Genomic DNA, 20,909 nt, shown 5'->3' with positions numbered 1-20,909 from the left:
CCTTCCTTTCCTCATGGAGCTCCTACTAGCCCATCCCCTTCCCTCAGCCACGCATTGGCTGGGGAAGGTAAATTAAAAAAATTTGAAATTTATCTCAACATTATCATCTTAACCTCCTCCCAAGAGGGAGTTCACTTGCGGTTCTGAACCCCGGTCCCGGTTTGCCAATGCGGAGGTCATGATTCCTCGCATACAGTTTACAGGTTGCACTGCTGGTAACTCCAATGCCGAAAATAACCTTTGCATGAGTTTCACGCGGGGTGTGGAAAGTCAGTCTAATAATATTTTTCAAATGGGAATATTACATTCTCTTCCCCTTGGAGGAATCGAGATGTTCTCATCTTGAGATAAACTAGGGATATTGTTGATTGAGAGTGCTTTCATCCATCCAAGTGGCATCTACCTTGGAATAATCTTTCCACTAGACGAGGCATTCTCTCAAGGTTCTGGATCTCAGTTGTCTCTCCCTAACATCTAAGATCCTGTCAAGCCGTAGCTCAAGGACTCCTTGGCTAGCATTGTTGGTCATCAAGTACATGGCTAGGATTAGGTACATACTTCTTCAATAGGCTGATATGGAATACATTATGAACCTTTGGGTTCTCAAGGAGTTGCAGCCTATAAGCATTGGGTCCTAGGCACTTGAGGATCTTGTATGGTCCACAATACCTTGGACTTAGCTTCTTGCAATCTCCTAAGGATACGGAACTCTTCTTTAGGCGTACGCGAATAAAGACCATGTCTCATTCCTCGAAGGTTCTATCTTGACGCTTCAAATCCGCGTATGCCTTCTGTCTATCTTATTGACTTTACTTGGTCATCCATCTCTTCCAGCATCTGCCTTGAAGCTTCAACCCTCAAGGTTGGATTTGAGAAGTTTAGGGGACTTCGACAGTCATGCCCATACAATGCTTGGAAAGGGGTCATCTGAATGGTTTGTCGGTAAGAAGCATTGGCAAACTCAACCAAGGGCAAGTATTGAATCCACCTTTTTGGTTCACGGCAGCAATGTGCCCTTAGCATATCCTCAATGACTTGATTGACTCGCTCCATTTGGCCATCAGTTTAGGGATGGTAAGCTGTACTAAAACAGAGTTGAGTCCCAATGGCTTCAAAGATAGCTCTCCAAAAGTGTGATGTGAAAAGAGAATCATGATTACTAATGATTCTTCTGGGTAACCCATGTAGCTTGAATATCTCCTTGATAAACAACCTTGCAATGTCTGAGGCTTTATAGTTTGTCTTAACAGGAATAAGGTGTGCAACCTTAGTAAGCATGTCAACCACAACCATGATGGAGTTGTATCCTCCCTGAACTTGGGGTAGGCCAACAACAAAGTCCATACTGATGAATTTTCATTTCATTTGGGGAATGTCAAGTGGTTGCAACTTTCCTGGCATTTTGACATGTTCGGCCTTAATACGTTAACAAGACAAACACTCAGTGACAATTTGAGGACGTCACCTTTAAACCTCTCCCAATAGTAGCTCTTCCTAATTGCATTGAGAGTCTTGGCATAGCTAGGATATCCTGAGAGAGGGGAATCATGAGCTTCCCACAGTATCTTCTACTTAAGTGATTGGCTTGCCAGTATACATAATCTCGTTCTATAGTAGACAAGTCCACTATTGATAGAGAATTCATGATACTTAGCCTGTAGCTTCTGAACCTGTTCCTTGATAGGGATCACCCTTAGCATCTTTTGATAGGCTAGATCATGGCATGCTTTTTCTCTAGCTAGCTCAAGTATTGGGTTGTTTGGCATGGATACCTTTGTGGCTAGAGATCTAGCTGTTGATGGATTTTGCAAGATTAGAGAATTAAGGGATGCCTTGCGACTGAGTGCATCGGCAACTACATTCTCCTTCCCAGGTCGGTATTTGATTTCAAAATCATATTCCTCCAGCACCTCAATCCACCGACGTTGCCCCATATTGAGCTCATTCTGGGTAAAGATCCACTTGAGACTTTTATGATCCATCACTAGAGTAAACTTGTTACCCAACAGGTAGTGTCTCCATAGCTTTAGAGCATGAATGACAGCTAATAGTTCTAGATCATGGGTAGCATAATTCTTCTCATGGCTCTTCAATTTCCTTGAAGAGTATGCTGCAGGATGACCTTGTTTGAGCACACATCCTAAGGCAAGTGTGCTAGCATCAGTTACTACTTCGAACTCCTTCCTGAGGTCCGGAAGTTTCAGTATGTGCTGATACCAAACTTTGCTTTAATCTATCAAAGCTAGATTATTCAACAGCTGACCATGCAATAGATGTTTGCTTCTTCAGTAAATCTGTCAGAGGTGCTGCAATCAAAGCATAGTCTTTGATGAAGACCCTATACCATTCTGTCAATCCAAGAAAACTGCATATTTCTTTGACAGTTGTTGGTATTGGCCATTCTAGAACATCTCTGACTTTGGCCGGATCCACTGAGATTCCTTCCGTTGAGACGATGAATCCCAGATATTCAATCTAACGCTTGAAAAACGCACACTTCTTCATCTTAGCATAGAGCTTGCGTGCCCTCATTGTCTCAAGGACAATGCGAAGCTGGGATTCATGATCTTCCTCCTATTTGGAATAGACTAAGGTATTGTCAAAGAAGACGAGTACGAAGTCATCAAGATATAGTCTAAAGATATCCTGCATTAACCTGTTGAAGGTGGTAGGCGCATTCGTGAGCCCGAATGACATAACTAGGAACTCAAAGTGTCCATATCTTGTGTTGAAGGCCATCTTTGGGATATCTTCTTCCTTGATCCTTATCCGATAGTAACCAGACCTAAGATCAATCTTGGAGAAAATCTTCGCACCCTGAAGACGATCAAGAAGCTCATCTATTCTAGGAATAGGGTACTTGTTCCTAACAGTTGATTGATTCAACCCTCTGTAATCAATACGCAGTCGAAGGGTTCCATCTTTCTTTTTCTGGAACAGCACTGGAGCTCCCCATGGTGAACTGCTAGGACGGATATAGCCCTGATCTAGCAGTTGCTTGAGTTGCTCCTTCAGCTCAATTGCTTCCGGGATGGATATCCTATAAGGTCTCTTTGCAATTGGCGCAGCTCCTGGCACTAGCTTGATCTCATGATCCATTTCTCTTTGAGGCGGGAGTTCTGTCAGCTCTTCAGGAAATACGTCCGCGTACTCCTTTAGCCATAAAGGTTCTTCACTAGACTCCTGCTTCTGATCTAACTTATTGAGCTTAATCAAGTAGACAAGTAGTCCCTTTCTAACTCCCTTTATAATCCGAGATGCTTTGGCCAATCGAATTTTCGGCTTTCCAGCCTCACCTTGAGTTGTGACCAATTCCCCTTCAGAGTTTCGAAAGGAAATTTGGCCCTTTCCACAATGAATGTGGGCGTCATTAGGTTTAAGCCAATCCATTCCGAGTAGACACTCATGGTTACCTAGGTTCATGACCCTGAATTTGACTGATGTCGTCTTTTCTCCCAGAAAGAATTCCACCTTAGCAGTTTACCTGGTATAAGTGACCTCACGACCATTTGCTAATTCCACAAGCAAGGTAGGTGCTTCTACTGTGGCTATTCCTAATCTTCTTGCACAAGCTGGTGAGATAAAGGAATGTGTACTCCACAATCAATCAAGGTTTTGAAACCTTTACCTTGATAGTCCGATGGTATTTGAATCACCGAAAACTGGCGATTTGGGCCTTTCTTGTAAAGGGCGGCATGGACTGTCACCCTTTCAAACTCTGCTTCCATGGTCGGATCTTCTTCTTCGCACATTTCCTTGTTGGCAACAAAGACGGTTCTTCCTTTGCCTCGGGTGGCGGCTCCCTGGCCACGGCCAATTCTTTGGAAAGGTACTTGACGATGTCCTCCACCAAGCTTGGGACATTGCCTTTTGAAATGACCGGGCTCGTTGCAGTGGAAACAACGGAGATTTCGACCATTGCTTTGGGTAGGGACAAAGTTGTTGACATTATTAGTCCGTGCTTTCTTTCTTTGTCCCCGGTTTTGACCTTGAACTCTCTTCACTTGGGGCCGATATGCTCCTCTGTTCTGGTCATTATAAGACCAAGTTTTGTTACCTCTTGGCCTAGCCTGCACCTCCTGAATTATGGGCGCAGCTCGAATGAGTGTGTCCTGTAGATCTGTTGGGCGCATAAATTCGAGGCGGATATACACTAGTGGGTTTAAGCCAGCACAAAACTTCGACACCTACTATGTCATGTCCATCTGTGGCGCATACTTCAGAAGTAAAACGAATTTTGAGTAGTATGCGTCAAAAGTGAGTCCCAGTTATTTCAACTCGTAGAACTCATTCATTTTCTGCGTGCGATACACAAGTGGTAAGTATCTTCCTTGCACAGCTTTCTTCAACTTTTCCCAAGCAACGGATCCTTCCGAGATCCCCTGATCTCTGCATCATTGCTTCCACCAAAGCCTGGCTTCACCGGTGAGCTTCAGCTTGGCGAGCATAGCCTGGTTGGCGGGTGCAATACAGGCTGCTTCAAAGTAATCTTCCATGGACTCTATCCAAATCTCAGCATCCGCTTGGACAGTCCTACCTTTCCCATCAAATTCTGGCGGCTTGATCTGCTTGAGAAGAAACTTCTTCTCCTAGATCACGGCAATACTTGATGTAGGAGGCAAACTGGGAATCTGTACCTGGTGTTGTGCCTGGATAAAGGATTCTTAACGTTATAACTCGCTAATCGTTATGATTTATATTTCATACCCAATTCAACTATCAGCCAAGAAACCTAGCCACTTAACTTTTTATCAATTCTCGTAGACAAGACAAACACTGATAAAAAAAAGTCTTATTTTATTTATATGAGCATAATCCTTTCGGAGTACAATAATTCCTGTGATGATAGAGCAATTGTTACATTAGTTCGGGGAGAATAATGTCGTGTTACATTTAGCTACGGGAACCAGATAATAGTATGGTTTCGGGTCATGGATCTTCAGGAATCGGTAAGTCATCGGAAGATTAGGGTATCCTTTCCTTTGGTACCCATTCTTCAAGTAGCGTCCCAACACCTTGATCCTGTCGGCGGGGATTACGCGGGTCACTTCCTCGTATACATATGAGTTCAACTCAACCCTCCGACCTTTGATATGTAAAGTTGAGTCTACGTGAGCCTCCACAAAAATGAACAACTTCACGATCTTCAAGTCCTCCAACCACTTGATCCTCTTTAGGTTGGTTCGAAGGTACGTAAACCGGTGGGCAGCTATGTAGTAAATTCCTGAGTCTCCCATCCAACTCCATTCCACGTACAGAGGCAATGGATTATAAATACGGTCTAGGATGTTCATCATATCGATCCTTTGTGGATAATCCGGGGAATGCATCACGGTCATAAACATGACTCGGAACACTAAGAACCTGTTCCATACTTCATAATTCTGCAAGACAGCATCGAAAGTAAGAAAATGTTCTTAACAGCAACATTTGCTTTACTTCTTCTTATTAAGATTTCTCAAACAAAAAAAAAAAAAAACCTTCGTTGGTTCGCTCTAATACCAACTGTAACGTGTCCACCTGTTCCCTTCAGGACACGTCTTAGCAATCCATCGGAAAGGAGGTCTAGAAAGCTCCGCCCGGCACTCCCATGGAATGTTACGGAGTTTGCGATCTAGGACTTTCTACATCTGCTACGTAGCGAAAGTATTCTAGCCGTTCCCATTTACGACCAACCTGACTCAGGGTTTCCCCTACTGGTCATTTCCTAAATGGCAACTAGCGTCGAACCCCGAGCAAACTACCTTACGCAAAAACGCCAGGGCCGAAGCGGATTCACGCTGCACTTGGTTCAAGAAGAATGGGAAACAAAAGGGATGCAAGGCTCGACCTCTCTGCCATAAGGCATAATCCCATTCCGTTCCCCTAAAACAGTATAAACCGGGATTATTATAACCTGGACTCTAAGTCAGCGCCCTTGCTATTTATTTCCTTTGAGAAGATCCCCTTGCTATCCATTATGATTGAGAAAAGTTCCCAGCCAACTAGGACCACCCATCCGTAGGACCGACCCATGGCCACATCCACCGCACTTTCCTCAAGTTGTTTTAGTTGTCCAATTACCTACAAAATTTAGTTGAACAGGCATCAAGCAGCTTCCTTAATAAAACAGTGCCAAACAAGTTCCTTTTCAACAGGTTATCATATTTATCTTTGGAATACATTCATAAAGTCCAGCCCGCAAGCTTATCCATAATCCGCCCGAAGGCTATCCAGCAATCCACAAGGATTACTAATCCAAGATTCCGCCCGTAGACTAGTATGCGGGCCTCGAGATACAATCCCGAGTCACATTGGCCTCTTGTGCAGGGCCCGAAAGGCAAGGGATTTACGGCCAAAGTCCCCCCCTCGCACCCGAGCGTCCTCCTGCTCCAAGTAGCGCTCAACGGAGAGACCTCACACGGCGGGTTCGGTCCACCTTCCCGGCGCGGCTAACAACCCCCTTGGTTAGGGTCAGGCAGATAGTCGGGGATAATTGAGGCTGCCTCTCTCTTCAGGCCTTCAACCTGAAGCATTAGATATCTCTTCATCCTTTAGTTCCTTGAGCAAACAAAGCAAACAGTCCTCCTTAAATTGTTACAAGCACAATCATTTCCAGTGGTCGTCATTTGGCTAACTGCTAAGGAGTGACTCCTTCTCTCCGAATGCATCCAGCATTCGATCCGGGACCGATTGCAACTAGGCAAAATCCCCAAGGGTTTGTTTGTTAATCCCTTATGTCCTTGGGTTAGGGCTGTACCCTATTAACCCAACTTAACCAATACCTTAAGTTCTATTAACAGTAAATCATGGCAAATATGTTGCTCCAAATTATTGATTGTTCCTTTGCTTCCAAGCAAATACATGATTCCCTTATCTTGGCAATTTTATAGCAAGATGACTACTCATCCTCTTGCAAGTTAAACTTTCGCAAGAATCTGTCAATCTCATTCCGAGGAATTGGCCATTCTCTTGTGATCAAACCACAAGATCATGCAACGTTGCAACTTGTTGCACAAGTGTCGCATCTAATCCATGGGACTATTTCACCCATCGAACGGCGTCTTCTAATCACGAAATCATGATTAGATAAGAAACAGGGTTTAGGGTGTCTTCATATCCAATCCATTCCCGATTGCACTAGACTGATATCGTTCGGTCCTAGGGGTTCCAACTCAATCCGAGTTTCATCTTTTGAACAAGTGGTCCTTAGGGTAGAAACCCTCGATCGTTTCTTGCAAGCGTGTCCAACTGCCCCTACATTCCATGAATGTGGGTAGGACCTTAGAGTATGAGGGTTTCGACTTGGCAACAAGTGCGACTAGGTTAAGTCCTTAACGTGCTAACCCTAGTTAGCACTTGGAGTATATTGTATCGATTTAACCATCCTAAGCAAATCCTTTGTGGTTTAGGTATTTTGGGTAATCCAGTTTACTTGTCTTACGACAAGGACGAACCAATCGTAGGGATGTTGATTTGATCTAAAATGGGAAAACTAGTCGCATTACGTCGTAATTCACGTAAGCACGCGATTCATTACCTCTACGTACAACTAAATTCACAATCCCTAACTTTACTTGTTAAGACCAAAGCACATGTTAAGTTAACGGCATAATTTCCATTGATCCTACTAGGACATGCACTCACGATTTATGCCACTAAGCTTTTAAGGTTTTATATTAAAATGAACCATGCAACCTTTCCTAACTACTACGCAATTAAATGAGATTTATGCCAATTGAAGCTAGAGTTAACCTACTTCATGCAGCCGTAGAATCTTTCAATGCCTTGCAATTTCCTATGGTTGATAACTACTTTTTCTAATGAATCGTTACGAAGAGGATTTGTCTAAAAATTGCGACATGCGACTTAATCTTTCCATGCATAATCAAAGGTGTACTACAATAATTTCGACTTTGTAATGATAGTCATTAGTTGTTCTAGATTCGTTACTTTGTAATGCAGAAAGGCAACTTGCTAAAAATGCATAGACACCTTATGTTCCTTTTCGTTCATTCCATTGAAAAATACAAATGACCAATCTTCAATCGTGAAGTGGTTCTTTTAAAATAGCCAATGTATTTCAATCGCATCTAACTAGGTGGATTTGACAAGCATAAGTGCATCATAATTCCATGAATTAACCATGCATAATTGCAATACTTCGACGTAAATAAAAAATAGGAAGAAAACTTGGACTTGTGGATTCGGTGAAATATCCACATGAATATTAGGAGATGATGCTCCTGCGGTTGCGCCTTGTGACTTTTTAGGGGCCATCGTGAATTCGACCTCCGGTTAGCCTTCCTAGATTTGAATTACTTGCCTTGGTTTGCAGCCTTATGATCTTTGGCCGTCTCCTTCGTACGCGCAATTCACTTTGAGGTACGGCTCCTTGACAGAAGTACCGACTTGCGGAATTTGGCTTTGGAAGGCCTTAGGGTTCTTGTGAAGGCCCATGCGGCAACGGAGGCTTGAGAGCTATTCTTCTCCTTGAAATTCCAGGGGAAAAAGAGGTAGGAACGGACTTATGTGGAATCCAGTGGGGAGGGGATCTAAGGAAGCCCTCTTCTTTTCCACAAAGACCCGGGGATAAGGATGGGTTTATTGGGGGATCTAGTGAGAAGGGAGTTTATAGGCTTTCTCCTCTTCTTTTCAAATCCCGAACTAGGGATGATTGGTGGGAAGGGTTTTGTAGCTTCCTCTCCTTCAAAGTCTCGGAAAGGGCTTATTGGGAAACTAATGGGAAGGCCTTATAAGCTTCCTCTTCGAAGCTCGGGAAGGGGGGGGGGGGGGGGGGTGGTGTGGGTGGGGGAAGGGGGCTTTAAATCCCGGGGGTAATATGGACTTATGAAGATCCAATGGGAAGGGGGCTTAGAGAAGCCCCCTTAGAAGCTTCTAACAGCTTCTGACAGCTACGTGGCGGCGTGGAGATAGAGGACTTGGAAGCTTAATGGTGGCCGTGAGCTCCACGACAGCAGGCGGCGTCAGCAGCAGCCAATCGTTGGCATAGTGAAGGCGGATCCGGCGGCATTCTCAGTTGGCGGCTCCCTCCAGCACGGCGGCAGCTCCTTCCTCCTCCACGCATGGATTCTGCGGCTTCTCCCTTCCTTACTTCCTTCCACCCTTCCCTTACCCCCCCCCAAAGGGGGGTTTTTATAGTCTGGGAGAGAGGGGACCTCCCCCCCACGTGGTACCTTGCATGGCCTTCTCCCTTCCTTTCCTCATGGAGCTCCTACTAGCCCATCCCCTTCCCTCAGCCACGCATCGGCTGGGGAAGATAAATAAAAAAATTTTGAAATTTATCTCAACATTATCCTCTTAACCTCCTCCCAAGAGGGAGTTCACCTGCGGTTCTGAACCCCGGTCCCGGTTTGCCAATGCGGAGGTCATGATTCCTCGCGTATAGTTTACAAGTTGCACTGCTGGTAACTCCAATGCCGAAAATAACCTTTGCATGAGTTTCACGCGGGGTGTGGAATGTCGGTCTAGTAATATTTTTCAAACGGGAATATTACAAGAGCCAAACACCAACAGATGTATGTCAGACGCTTTTAGTGAAAGCATTGGCTGCCCCCTCACCAACACCACTTCCCATGATCCTCCCTCTGACTGGTCGAATTAAGAAGCAGCCACCATAGTGCTAGAAAGACCTAATGGACCAGTGACAACTGATTACACATGTTAGGTCACTCTCTAGTGCGCAGCCCACTTAAAACATGCCGAGGATGGATCCTGCACTTCAAGCAACCTTACACAACTGCGACTTTCCTTCAACTAGCACAACTCCTCAAAGCACGCAACAACACAACACTATAAGAGCCTTTGCCAATGCATGATCCTCCTGAACAGTGTACCAAGGACCAATTATGCCTTCATCTTTTGTTGTTTTCAACCTCCCTAAACTCCTCCAGCAGACTACAGCAAAGTTGTTAGGGTTTCTCCCAACCAGAATGAGATCATCTACTACCATTGCCATCCTTAATGGAGCTGCTACATTGCTTTTCTAACCTTGCACAGGGCTACATCCTCTTCAAGCTAAGCTGATATCTACTTTGGTTCACCTGTCAAGGCTGATCAATGCACTGCTTCTACCAAGCAAACCATGATCCAACTAGGTTTCATTATTCACAAGGGAGGGCTGATCCACAGCCATCTAAGCCAGGGCTAAAGACCACATCATCTTCAAGCAAGGCTGATATCTGCTTTATTTCAGCAATCAAAACTGATCAATGCACTGGTTCTACCAATGAACTGCTAGGCTTCATTATTCACAAGCAAAGGCTGATCTACAGCCATGCAGCCATCTAAGCAAATTATTTGCTCTGCATTTCTCCTAGAAGCTGACAAGAAGCTCTGCATACTCAGACATCTGGAGGTTTAATTGATTTGTTAAGAAATGTCACTTGTGGAATTCTAAGGCCTCTTCTGTGGACATGAATAACTTATTCCATCCATATCTCGAAAAGTGAATAGACATTTTCCTCGATGACATCCTTATTTATAGTAAGTCATTGGAGGAACATGCAAAACATTTGTGTATCATCTTATATCTTAAGACAAGAACAATTGTTTGCGAAGCTATCCAAATGGAAATTTGTTCGTACGAAGCTGTTATATCTTGGTCATGTCATCTCAATTGATGGCATCCGAATTGATCCCGAAAAGGTTCAAGCAATGCTTGATTGGCCTATTCCAAGGACCATAAAGCGAGTAAAATCTTTATTAGGCATTGGGCCTTGCACCCCACATATTGATTGCTACATATGATAAGGGGTTGTGTTATACATCCCCATATGCGATCCCTAACCCACCATAGCATGGAAACTAGTGCCACCACCACAGTAACCTGGCTGCCCCATAATTGCATGCATGCTCTACTATCCAAAAAGCATTGGATTGGCACTTCCAAGTTAGCCTTGCATATGCATCATTTGCTTATGCTCACTATCCACATTTGCAACATCGTGCTATTGTATTGACTCTTCCTTCGGTGCATCTTGCTATCCCGAAGCTCTCAGAGATGATTTCCTCTTCTTGCCTTTACTGCCCTCCCTTAAGGGTTCAAAAGCTTATAAACTGAGAATCATTTGCCAATTAAATTCATCTTGCTCTTGCTGCTCATCAACTTCAAGAGACCTAGAAGGACCCACCTCTTATCCAATTCCCTCATTCTTAACTTGACGTTCATGCTACGTGCCTTGTCCAAGATCAGGCATTGCATTTTCCCCAACACTTTGTGAATTTTCAAATTGAGAGGCATCATCCCTTCTTGATCCCATCTCACTATCTGAAGACATTCTTGCTATAATGCTTAGCTAAATACAATTTCAGCACTAGAGCAAAGCTTCTAACCTTTAATCATGTATCTTGGGCCCACCAAATCAAAGGATTGAGTGGTATGCCAGCACAATGGAACCTTGAAATCAGCCTTCCTCCTTGGATAGGGTGGCAAATAATCTAATTAAGTACTAATTACGGCAATCATAAAATTCACATAAACTAAAAATGCACACTTTACCACTTTAATCTTAGGACATTCAACACTCGTTGGCTCCAAAACGGGTGCCGTGCCCCTTGTGGTATTTCTTTATCTTATATTGCAAATGGAAGAAATACAACTAAGATCCTTTGATCTCCTCCACTAATCCAAGTGCCTTTTACAATCAAAACTGACCAGCAAGTCTCCAAACCAATTTGCCCCTTGGTTTGCTTGAAGATTGGCCTTCACCTTGCTCCTTGAAAGATAAATTCAACCTCAGATCTCATATTGGCTGGTTGGCCTTTTTGAATCTCTCCGAAATTCCTCAATTTCAGCTACTAGAATTCAAGTCCTAGGCCCTTAATTTTAAGCACATATCCTAAGGCGGCTATCAAAACCCTAATTTCTACTATAAATTAGGGTTTACAACAGAGATTGACTAAAATCTCTTCTTTTGATCACTCGGACTATTGGAAAATGCTGAGATAACTTAAGAGATGGCTGGGGGATGAGAGAGGATACTACAGAGAGAGAAATTTCACAATTTCATCGCAAGAAACACTAGAAAGCTACAACTGTCTTGCTCAAAACAGCCATGGAAGCTGTCATCTACAGCTTAGGACCACCAAAAAGACCGTTGCCCTCTCCTATATACTATCATCTGCACCATTAGGATCTTGGGCTGCTGTCACTTACTCCTAAAGAGCTCCAAACTGCTATCACATGCTGTAGGACTGATCTTTAGTGGCTGCAAATCACATCAATAGTCTCTCCTTGCTCTCTAAAAGCCTTCTTCTCTCTCACAATGGCTGAAATAGACTTCCACCAACCCCTAAAAACGTTTTTCCACTTGCATAGGCAAGTTTTGCCGATACTATTTTCCAGCATTATCCAACTTATTAAATTAATTTTTAAATATAATCCTAAAAATTATTTTCATAATTATTCCAATGTTCAAAAAATTAATTTCATCAACCAATAATTAAAATAGTTAGGCCAATTCGTCTTCCAAGTAATCCTGAGCAATTATTGATCCTTAGACAAGCATTAATTAATTAATTAATGCCTAGTCTCTCATGTCACCCACTAACATTAGTGGCCAATAAATTGGTCTATGCCAAAATTCGACACCGAGTACCACCTAGTACTTGTCAGACATAACTTATCATAACTTTTGCCTTTGATACCCACTGCATCCTCAGGGTCCTTGGCCTGTTACCATGAAATAACTGCCATGTGCATCACATGTGCTAAACCACCTTGTACATTTAATTAATAACTTAATCAAATGTTATTTGCAAGATTAAAGCATCTTAAAATTTCATGTCCCCGTGACAGAAATAAACTGTTGAACACGACAAAAGAGAAAGAAAACAAAAGAACACTGCAAAAGAAGAGAACTCAGAGGTGTACTCGGGAAATGGAATCCATATACCAAACACGACAATCACGTACAACAATGAATCATCGGCTGTGTGGACACGAGCACTGGCTCCTCTCTCCAATAGGAAGTCCACCTGCTAATGATGATGATGACTGAGGAGGAGGAGGAGGAGCCCCACTATAAATAGGCATAAAATAGGCCATAAACAGTAGATGGTCGGCTAGTATTAAATGCTGGCTGATTGGCATAAAATGCCTAAAATGACACTAATAAATCACAACAATAATGCCTAAAATAAGGACAATGTGCTAGCCCTAACAAGCATGCACAAACTCACACATGAGCTGACAATCCTGCTAACAACATAAGCATGTCATTTGCTTTGTACATTCATTCTGTCATTGAACTTGTGTACTTTCCCTCTGATTCTCTTTTCAAATCTTAACATAGTATCTTAGAGCAATAATAGGTATGGATCCTTGAGCTCCTGCTGTTACCCATCCCTTGAAGCTCATTGTCATTGGTACTGCTATTCACTGAAGGTCCATCAGATCTCAAGCTTCCTTCTGCTGCCCAGAAAAGCTTATGAAGCCTAATCTATGACTACCTTCTCTTGCTCTGACCTACTGTTTCATTCACTGCTGAATCAGAGCAAGAATGAGCTGCACATTATTATTGTAGACATCTTTGCACTAAAGATCTGTTGGTTATGCTGCTGTTCATGCTGGTTATTTTAGTGTCATTCTCTGCTCAAAATGGGCTGCCAGTTACTCCTGGATGAAGATACCATTGTGCTTTTGTTCAAGATTAGATTATGGCTGTTGTTTTCACACCAATGAAGCTGTTATTATTCATCCATGCTGCTGCCTAAAATCAAGCCTAGATTTGTGGCCTGTCAAGCCCCTGGCAGCACAACATGATCAGATCTAAGTTGAATGAGCTGTGGATGCTGCTCTCAGCAGCAGCTACCACTCAAACTTGAGCTATTCAAAACAGATGCCATTATTGGCTGTCATCCACATGATTATGAAGGCGTCATTCCTCTGGTGAACACACTGACATGGAGGCTGAAAACATGCTGCTGTTATTCAGCTGACAAAACACGTTGAATCAGGCGCATTATTCTGCCAATCCACGCTGAACTACAGTCCCTGAACAACACAATATTGCTGCTGCTATACAGCACATGATCGGATGCTCTCTCCTATCAGATCTCCTGTAATACAAATGATGAGCTGTCCAGCCTGAATCACGTGAGCTGCTGCCATGAATATTGCTGTCCATTCTTGATAGATTTACAGCTGATGTCTCATTGTTCTGCTGCATTTTGTTAAGTGGAAAATGCTTCAATGATCACTGCTGAACCAGACAAGGAATGAACTGCTGGTTACTATATTCACTATGGAGCAAGTAGGAGATAATTTATGTCATCTACTGCTGCTCATTTCTGATCTATTGCTACATAATCCTAATAGAGAATCTGTGTTTTTTAACACGGCTCCATGGCTTCTAGTAATGAGATTGGTTCTACCAAGTTCAAAGGCTTTGCCTTCCATACTTGGCAAACTAGAATCAAATTGATTCTAATAAAGAAGGGCCTTTGGAATATAGCCGATGGAAAGGAGAAGAAACCCCATGAAGCGGCTCAACAAATTGCTTGGGAAGCATGGGATGACAAAGCACAAGCAATCATCAAGCTTGAACTAGATGACACTTATGTACACCATGTTGATGGTTGTGATACTACCAAAGACACATGGGACCAACTCAACTAATTGTTTGGTGCTCAGTCAAAGAGCTCCAACTTTGGTCTTTTAGGTGAGTTTTTTTGTCTTGAAATGAAGTCTCAAACCCCTCTTGCATCTCATCTTAATCATATGAAAGGACTTCTAACTCAACTTATAGGTATTGAGCTAAAGATTGATGAGGATATCATCATTGGTGTCTTACTAAAGTCATTGCCTAAAGAGTATGACCATGTGGTCACTACTCTCATTAATATGCCTTCTCCAAAACTGGTGGAAATAAGAGGCATCTCTAGAGTCTGCTTGAAGAGGAAAAGACATTGAAATTTAAACAAGAGACCAACAACACTACTTCAAAATACAAAGCACTCTACACCAAATCCAAATACAAAGGAAAGAATAAAATCATTCATAACCAACCCCTTGTATGTGACTTTTATCACAAGCCCGATCATAAAGAAAAAGATTGCTTTCACAGGAAGCAAGCTCAAAAAGTGTTTCTCATGAAGATTGCCCAAGAAAGTGAAGAGGAAGCTGAAAAACACAAGGAAAAAGCAAAAGCTGAAGAAGAAAAGCATGAAGCATTATCCATGACTTTTAAGAAGAAGAAGAAGAAGGGAGCTAAGAAGGCTTATGAAGGATTGCTCTAAATGTGTGATTCTCTTTTGTAACTCTCAAGTCATGTCATGTAATGCTTGTAAAATTTATTTGTAACAGTCATTACTAAGGCCCGAGTCCCCTAAACCATCCAAACCTCTGAGTCAGAAGTAATAAAGTAAAGAATGCCTCTAATCATCTTGAGTAGACAAGCCAATGTGCCTCTTGAGCTGCTTAAGGTTGGACATGTGCTTGGTAAGTCATGGTGACCAAGCTATTGTAAGATGGTCATGCACAAAGCTGGCTACAATCATGAGTTTGACAAGGGGTGTTAAAACCACAAACACATGATGTACTTTCGAGGTTACACAAGAGGCACACGCTACCTAGCCTAATTTATTTTATCCTATGGTTTGTACCCATCTAAAGGGAGAGTCTCCCTACACCCACCTCGTACTGTGTGAATGCACTTTAGCTACCAAACCTTCTCTCTTTAGAAAACCCTAATCCATCTTGTTGTATGCCTATTAAAGAACACCCATCTTTTAAGAATAAACATATCATTTGCTTTGTACTTTCATTCTGTCATTGTATTTGTAGACTTTCCCTCTCGTTCTCTTTTCAAATCTTAACAAGGAATGCAAGTATTCGAGGCATCCGACTTCCCATTCCAGAGTTTGAGGAGTTGCTCGGACAGAGAGAGGCCGCACCATTGAAGAGAGGACCCTCCTATCTTCGGGGAGGTTCTCTACACGAGTAGCTTCTACAGTGGGGAAGTGGTTTGCCTTTTTGGAGCTGCCGGCCCATATACAAAGACAAAGACTTTGAGGTATCAGGGCGGCCAAAGTCATAATGGAGAGTATCAGGGAGATAGTATCCCTTCAATGGAGAAATGACACGGTGACAAATTAGGCGTAGATAGGACTCTTTACTATAGGCAAGATCCTTCTTACAATGGTTGCCACCAACGAAGAGAGTGTGTTTACTTTTTTAGTCGAGATGGATGGCACACTTAGGCAAGAGGAGCTGGATTAGTTAGTGTTCACTCCATGCACTCATCAAAGGATTAGAGTTGTGGCTCATTGTGATAGGACTTGGTACTTAGACCCAGACCCTCCAACTTGCATGGAAGATGGATGGAGACATTGGGCATATAGGAAGGCCACTACAGAGGCTTCAGTGGGATCCTACCAAGTGGGTATGGAGAGATCCATTTGCAGAGACACCTCAGGACATGCCCCTCTTTGACTATACCACTTTTACAAATGAGAAGGATCAGAGCGGTACCAGCTACAGCTTAGCATTAGATTATCCAAGTTTTCCTTGCAAACTTCTCGAGGAGATTGTAGGACAGCTTAAGACCAAGAAAGATTTCACTCTTTCTTTGGTTACTAGCATACAAGAGTTTGACACCTGGTATTGAGAAACCACTTCTTTAATTCACACATTCATTTAGGGTTTCGCACTGTCAGCCCCAAAAAGGGCTAGTGTCCACTTTTTGGTCACTTTTTCAGTGGGCACCCACACAGTGGTGTGCCACCCTAGACAACTTATGCCTATAAATAGGCAATCATTTCATTCATTCTCATCTCACTCTTCAGTCATTCTTCACCTCTCTTCCTCTGTCTTCAAATACCCTTCCCTTCTCTCACCAGCCCTTTCCATTGCCCTCTCACCTCTTTAGGAGGACATTGCGGTTCATGGCTCATGGTTGCCTTCGCCTTGCCTCTTGTGCTTCAAGCGCCCTGTTCCAGAATCAAGCTTTGCGTTTGGACCATCTTCCACCTAGCGTCACCATCATCTACTTAGCGTCAACACCCTTCTCCTTCAAGCTCCACCTTCACCTACGTTTTTCAGTATGTAGATCTTTTCCTTGCGTAGTGTCACTTTGCAGCCTAGCTTCTCCATCACCTAGCATCACTCGTCTATCACAGGGAATGTTGGAACCTACATTTTTGCCGCCTAGCTACTCCTCCATCACCTGGCGTCACTCGTCTGTGTGACAGAGGCTGTTGGGACCTGCATTTTTGCAGCCTAGCTCATTCTCCATCATTTGGCATCATTATTATCCACCTAGCGTCAGCATCTTAGCTGCTCTCCTTGCGTTTGACAACACCAACAATCTAGGATTTGCATTTTACTGCCCACATCACTCCCCGACATCAAAGGACTACGGTTTCGCTTCCTCGACAATTGGTGATCATATTCCACATCTTCGACGGCACCAAAGGACTACGGTTAGCTCCCTCAACAGCTGTCCTTCACCTTCGAGTGATTACTTTGATAGCCCACTGCCCAGAGGACTGCGTTTCGCTCCCTTGATTGTGCAGATTTCCCACGGGTGTTGCTGTCTGATTCAAACACAATAGGGCAACAATATTTTGAGCTTCAGCTCTGTCGTATCAACTTTTCTTCTCATAGCATGATTCAATGCATCATCACCATGTTCTTCTTGTGTTTCTGAGTTTCTCTTCTCTCTCGATATTTGTTGTACACACTTTGCGTTACTCCCCACAAACCCATCACCGAGTTCTTCTTGTGTTTCTGAGTTTCTCTTCTCTCTTGATTTTTGCCATACACACTTTGCATTATTCCCCACAAACCCTACTGTCTCTCTGCACTATCGCTTATTTTGACATGGTATTAGAGCATACCTATTATTTTTGACAGTTGGTAGATAGCTTGGCTATGGTAGAGACTCTATTCCTTGGGCTAGATATGAGAGGCATGAGGAGACTCAAAGGCCTTGCTTATGGGATTGCCCACGGGCTCAGGAGGTCTAGAGAAGAGCACTTAGGATGGTGTTTCATGGCACTACAAATTCTATGATTGCTACGTGGAGGATAGCTGCATGGGTCCCTAACAAAGACCCACCTTGTGAGTATGAGGATGTACAAGGGTAGGTGTCAAGCTTATCTCATCTCCGGGCAGCTTGTGAGTAGGACTTTCATGCCAAATTTCTCACAAACAGTATGGACTCAAGGGCATTGTCACATATGGGAGCTCATAGCTAGCATTATTGATTGGTATGCTCATAGCTAGCATTATTGCTTGGTATGTATGGACAGCCAGATGTAGCTAGGCTATTGATTTTTTGGACATATCTACTACAAAGACTTTCTTCAGGATTTGGATAAGGATTGTGCATACTCTTCTTGGGAGATGAGAGAGAATATAGGGCAGCACAGAGGCTACGATGAAGAGAAGAGATGCTTTTCTCGAGACATGGGATTCTAGCATCCTTTTCCTCTTGCAAGACCCACATGGTTTGGCATTATAAACCTCGTGACTAGCTAGCTATTCACTCAAGCTTTGTACTTGGCTGTTTGCCTTGGGACACTTTGTTCTAAGGTGTGTTAAGAGGATTTTTGCTTTTCTCTTTTCTCTTATTTTTTTCAAAGGTCCATCCGAAAAGACCAATGCGACGGTGGGTTCCCAAATACGAAAATAGCAGTTCCAAGGACTTACATATGTGAAATTTGGGTTCATTTCCAAATAACATAATTCGCCAAATTCCATTTCTTGAACTCATAAATGCACGTGCTTGAAATATATAGATTAACAAAAAACCCCAAACAAAAATCCAAGGGGCTACAGGTATTATCGTATTAGAGGGTCTGAGTGTGCTGCAGAGCAAATCAGAAATGGAAGATACAGATAGTTACTTACTGGATCATAAGCATCCATCGAGATGACAACAGCATTAAGTTGTAGATGCTCAGCTTCACGACCAACGCGCTCTGCGACATCCTGAGCATTTCCAGTTTGAGAGGCGTAGAGTACAAGGAGCCGTTGTTGGTGGTCCATGAGTAGTAAGTAATACAGATCAGATGGGGCTGTGTTTCCCGGATATCCGCCTTGACACGATCACCAGAAATTCAAATCAAATGAACTGATAACGATCGGAAGCATCAAAAGGCTGCGTGTACCAGATGCTGGAATCCCAGCAGCCTCCGTCCAAAAATCTTTTATTCTATAAATGTAAAGCTTTGGTTTGGTAACCCCGGAACCAACCAGAAGACCCCCTAACGTATGTGGCACAAGGACGAAAGGTTTGTTATCCAACACAGAAAAACAAGGGTGTCGCTACGAGAGAGAAAGACACACGTACACCCACTCGCTCTGAATGTTTCACCCTTCGATGGAAGTGTCATGGTCTGTATGATAATCCCGAGTGCATTCGGATGCAATTGGGTGAAGGAATAGCCATCGCCACCTAGGGTGAATGACTTTTAGACATGTTTGGCGATTCTCTCTCTTTAGATTGTCCCATGAAATGCACGGATTTAAGGTCATGATGAACATGGGCTTACTTACGAGGCTTCCTTATGCCTGTAAAACAGAATTGGAAGCATGATGATCCACAATTTATGTTTGTGATTTCTTTATTTTTGAAACTTGATTATACAAAGTGTATGGGTGCTGTGGAGTTGTTTACTATGTGCAATTAATCATCGAAAAGTTTTAAGGCTCAATTTGCCATGTATTGCATCAATGATTTCTCCTTGCTCATGTCCCAGAGGAACTTGTTTTTTTTTTGTAAACATGTTTGATTGTTAGCTACCAAGCACGAGCTTCATTGGAATTCTACAATGCACACGTGTGTTACAATGTTGTATGGTTGTGCAAACCTGCAAAACAAGCAAGTGTCTTAATTATAAGAACTGAAATTTTTTGCTATGTATTGGAATTATTATTTTTAGCTAGCATATCCAACATCATGAGTTTTTCCAATTCTTGGCAATTCATGCACTAGTGGTTGTCTTGTGCTATATGGTGATGAAAGGCCCTATGTAATGCTTGTGTTGAAAGGATTATAGGAGTTAATAAATTTTATTGGATGCAAGCATGCTTTCCATATGTATTATCATGGAATTCACTTGCCTATAATGCACTTCACAAGTTCCCCCCTTCCATAACATTTATAGAATTGGGCCTCTTTTTGTTTGTAGAATGTTCGTACTAACATATGATATTGAAACTTACTCAATGGAGAGTGGTCTATCAATAATGACCTAGAATATAAAATTACTGTGCAAGCTTTTTGCATTAGATTTAGGGCCTATTGCATCTAGAAACTATTATATTCATCATATTCTCTTTTTTCTTTTTTTCCTTAAATTCAACTCCCCTTTCTGAACTGCACCTCCACTTGTCACTCCACTAAGACAATGGAGGGGTTATAGCAATAGTTCTTACCCTATTCGCACTATCGGCCTGCCATAATCTTGTGTCCCATCTATTTCCCACACATGACAACCAACCCTAGAGCCTTGTCACACAACATTCGCATTGCCTCATCATTGATTGACTACTTTGCCCATGCATAGTATATCAATGCAATCTCGCCATGCATGCACAAGTGTTCTTTCCCATTCATAGACCTGCTCCTAGGATTCTAGTGATGAGGTTGGTTGATCTTATTCAAGCTCCCACCGAAGATCCTAGAATTGATGAAGACTTGGATGTGCAGAGGGAATATTGTGCAACCCTTGAAAATGTTGAATTGCATGGTCCCAATTGAGCCTTTGCACCAATTGAAGAAGATGTCTAGCTAGGGGTTCCACTAGGAAGCGAGCATACTAACGATGACCCTCTCACCTTCAACAATAAGCCATGGGATGCTTGGAAGACTTTGGTGTTGATTACAGCAAAGATGGACTTGGATGACAAGACCCGTTGATCTATAGAGAACTAGTTGTAGATGGGATTTTATGGTTGA

The 20,909-nt window shown here is 42.8% G+C and overlaps 1 protein-coding gene across 3 annotated transcripts in view; it reads right to left on the bottom strand.

Moving 5' to 3' along the window:
* Nucleotides 1-19,506, bottom strand: part of LOC148037850 (Flavodoxin family protein) — a 103,859-nt gene extending 84,353 nt beyond the window's left edge. Inside the window, exons 1-2 of one of the 3 annotated variants that reach the window (XM_087676810.1) lie at nt 19,305-19,504; nt 18,857-19,212 (exon numbers count right to left, since the gene is read on the bottom strand). In XM_087676810.1, the coding sequence (XP_087532936.1) occupies nt 18,857-18,994 (138 nt within the window). In that variant the 5' untranslated portion in view covers nt 18,995-19,212; nt 19,305-19,504. Of the gene's footprint in view, nt 1-18,856 lie in introns of all 3 variants that reach the window. The other 2 variants (XM_087676811.1, XM_087676812.1) reach the window with 2 other exon arrangements.
* Nucleotides 19,507-20,909: the final 1,403 nt, after the last annotated feature.

This window comes from Lygodium microphyllum, chromosome 4 (genome assembly GCF_053477565.2).
Source record: "Lygodium microphyllum isolate KBCC chromosome 4, Lygodium_microphyllum_v1.1.10, whole genome shotgun sequence".
Taxonomy (NCBI): Eukaryota; Viridiplantae; Streptophyta; class Polypodiopsida; order Schizaeales; family Lygodiaceae; genus Lygodium; species Lygodium microphyllum.
The sequence above is the reverse complement of the archived record's forward strand: the minus strand, read 5'-3'. Positions and strand labels throughout refer to the sequence as shown.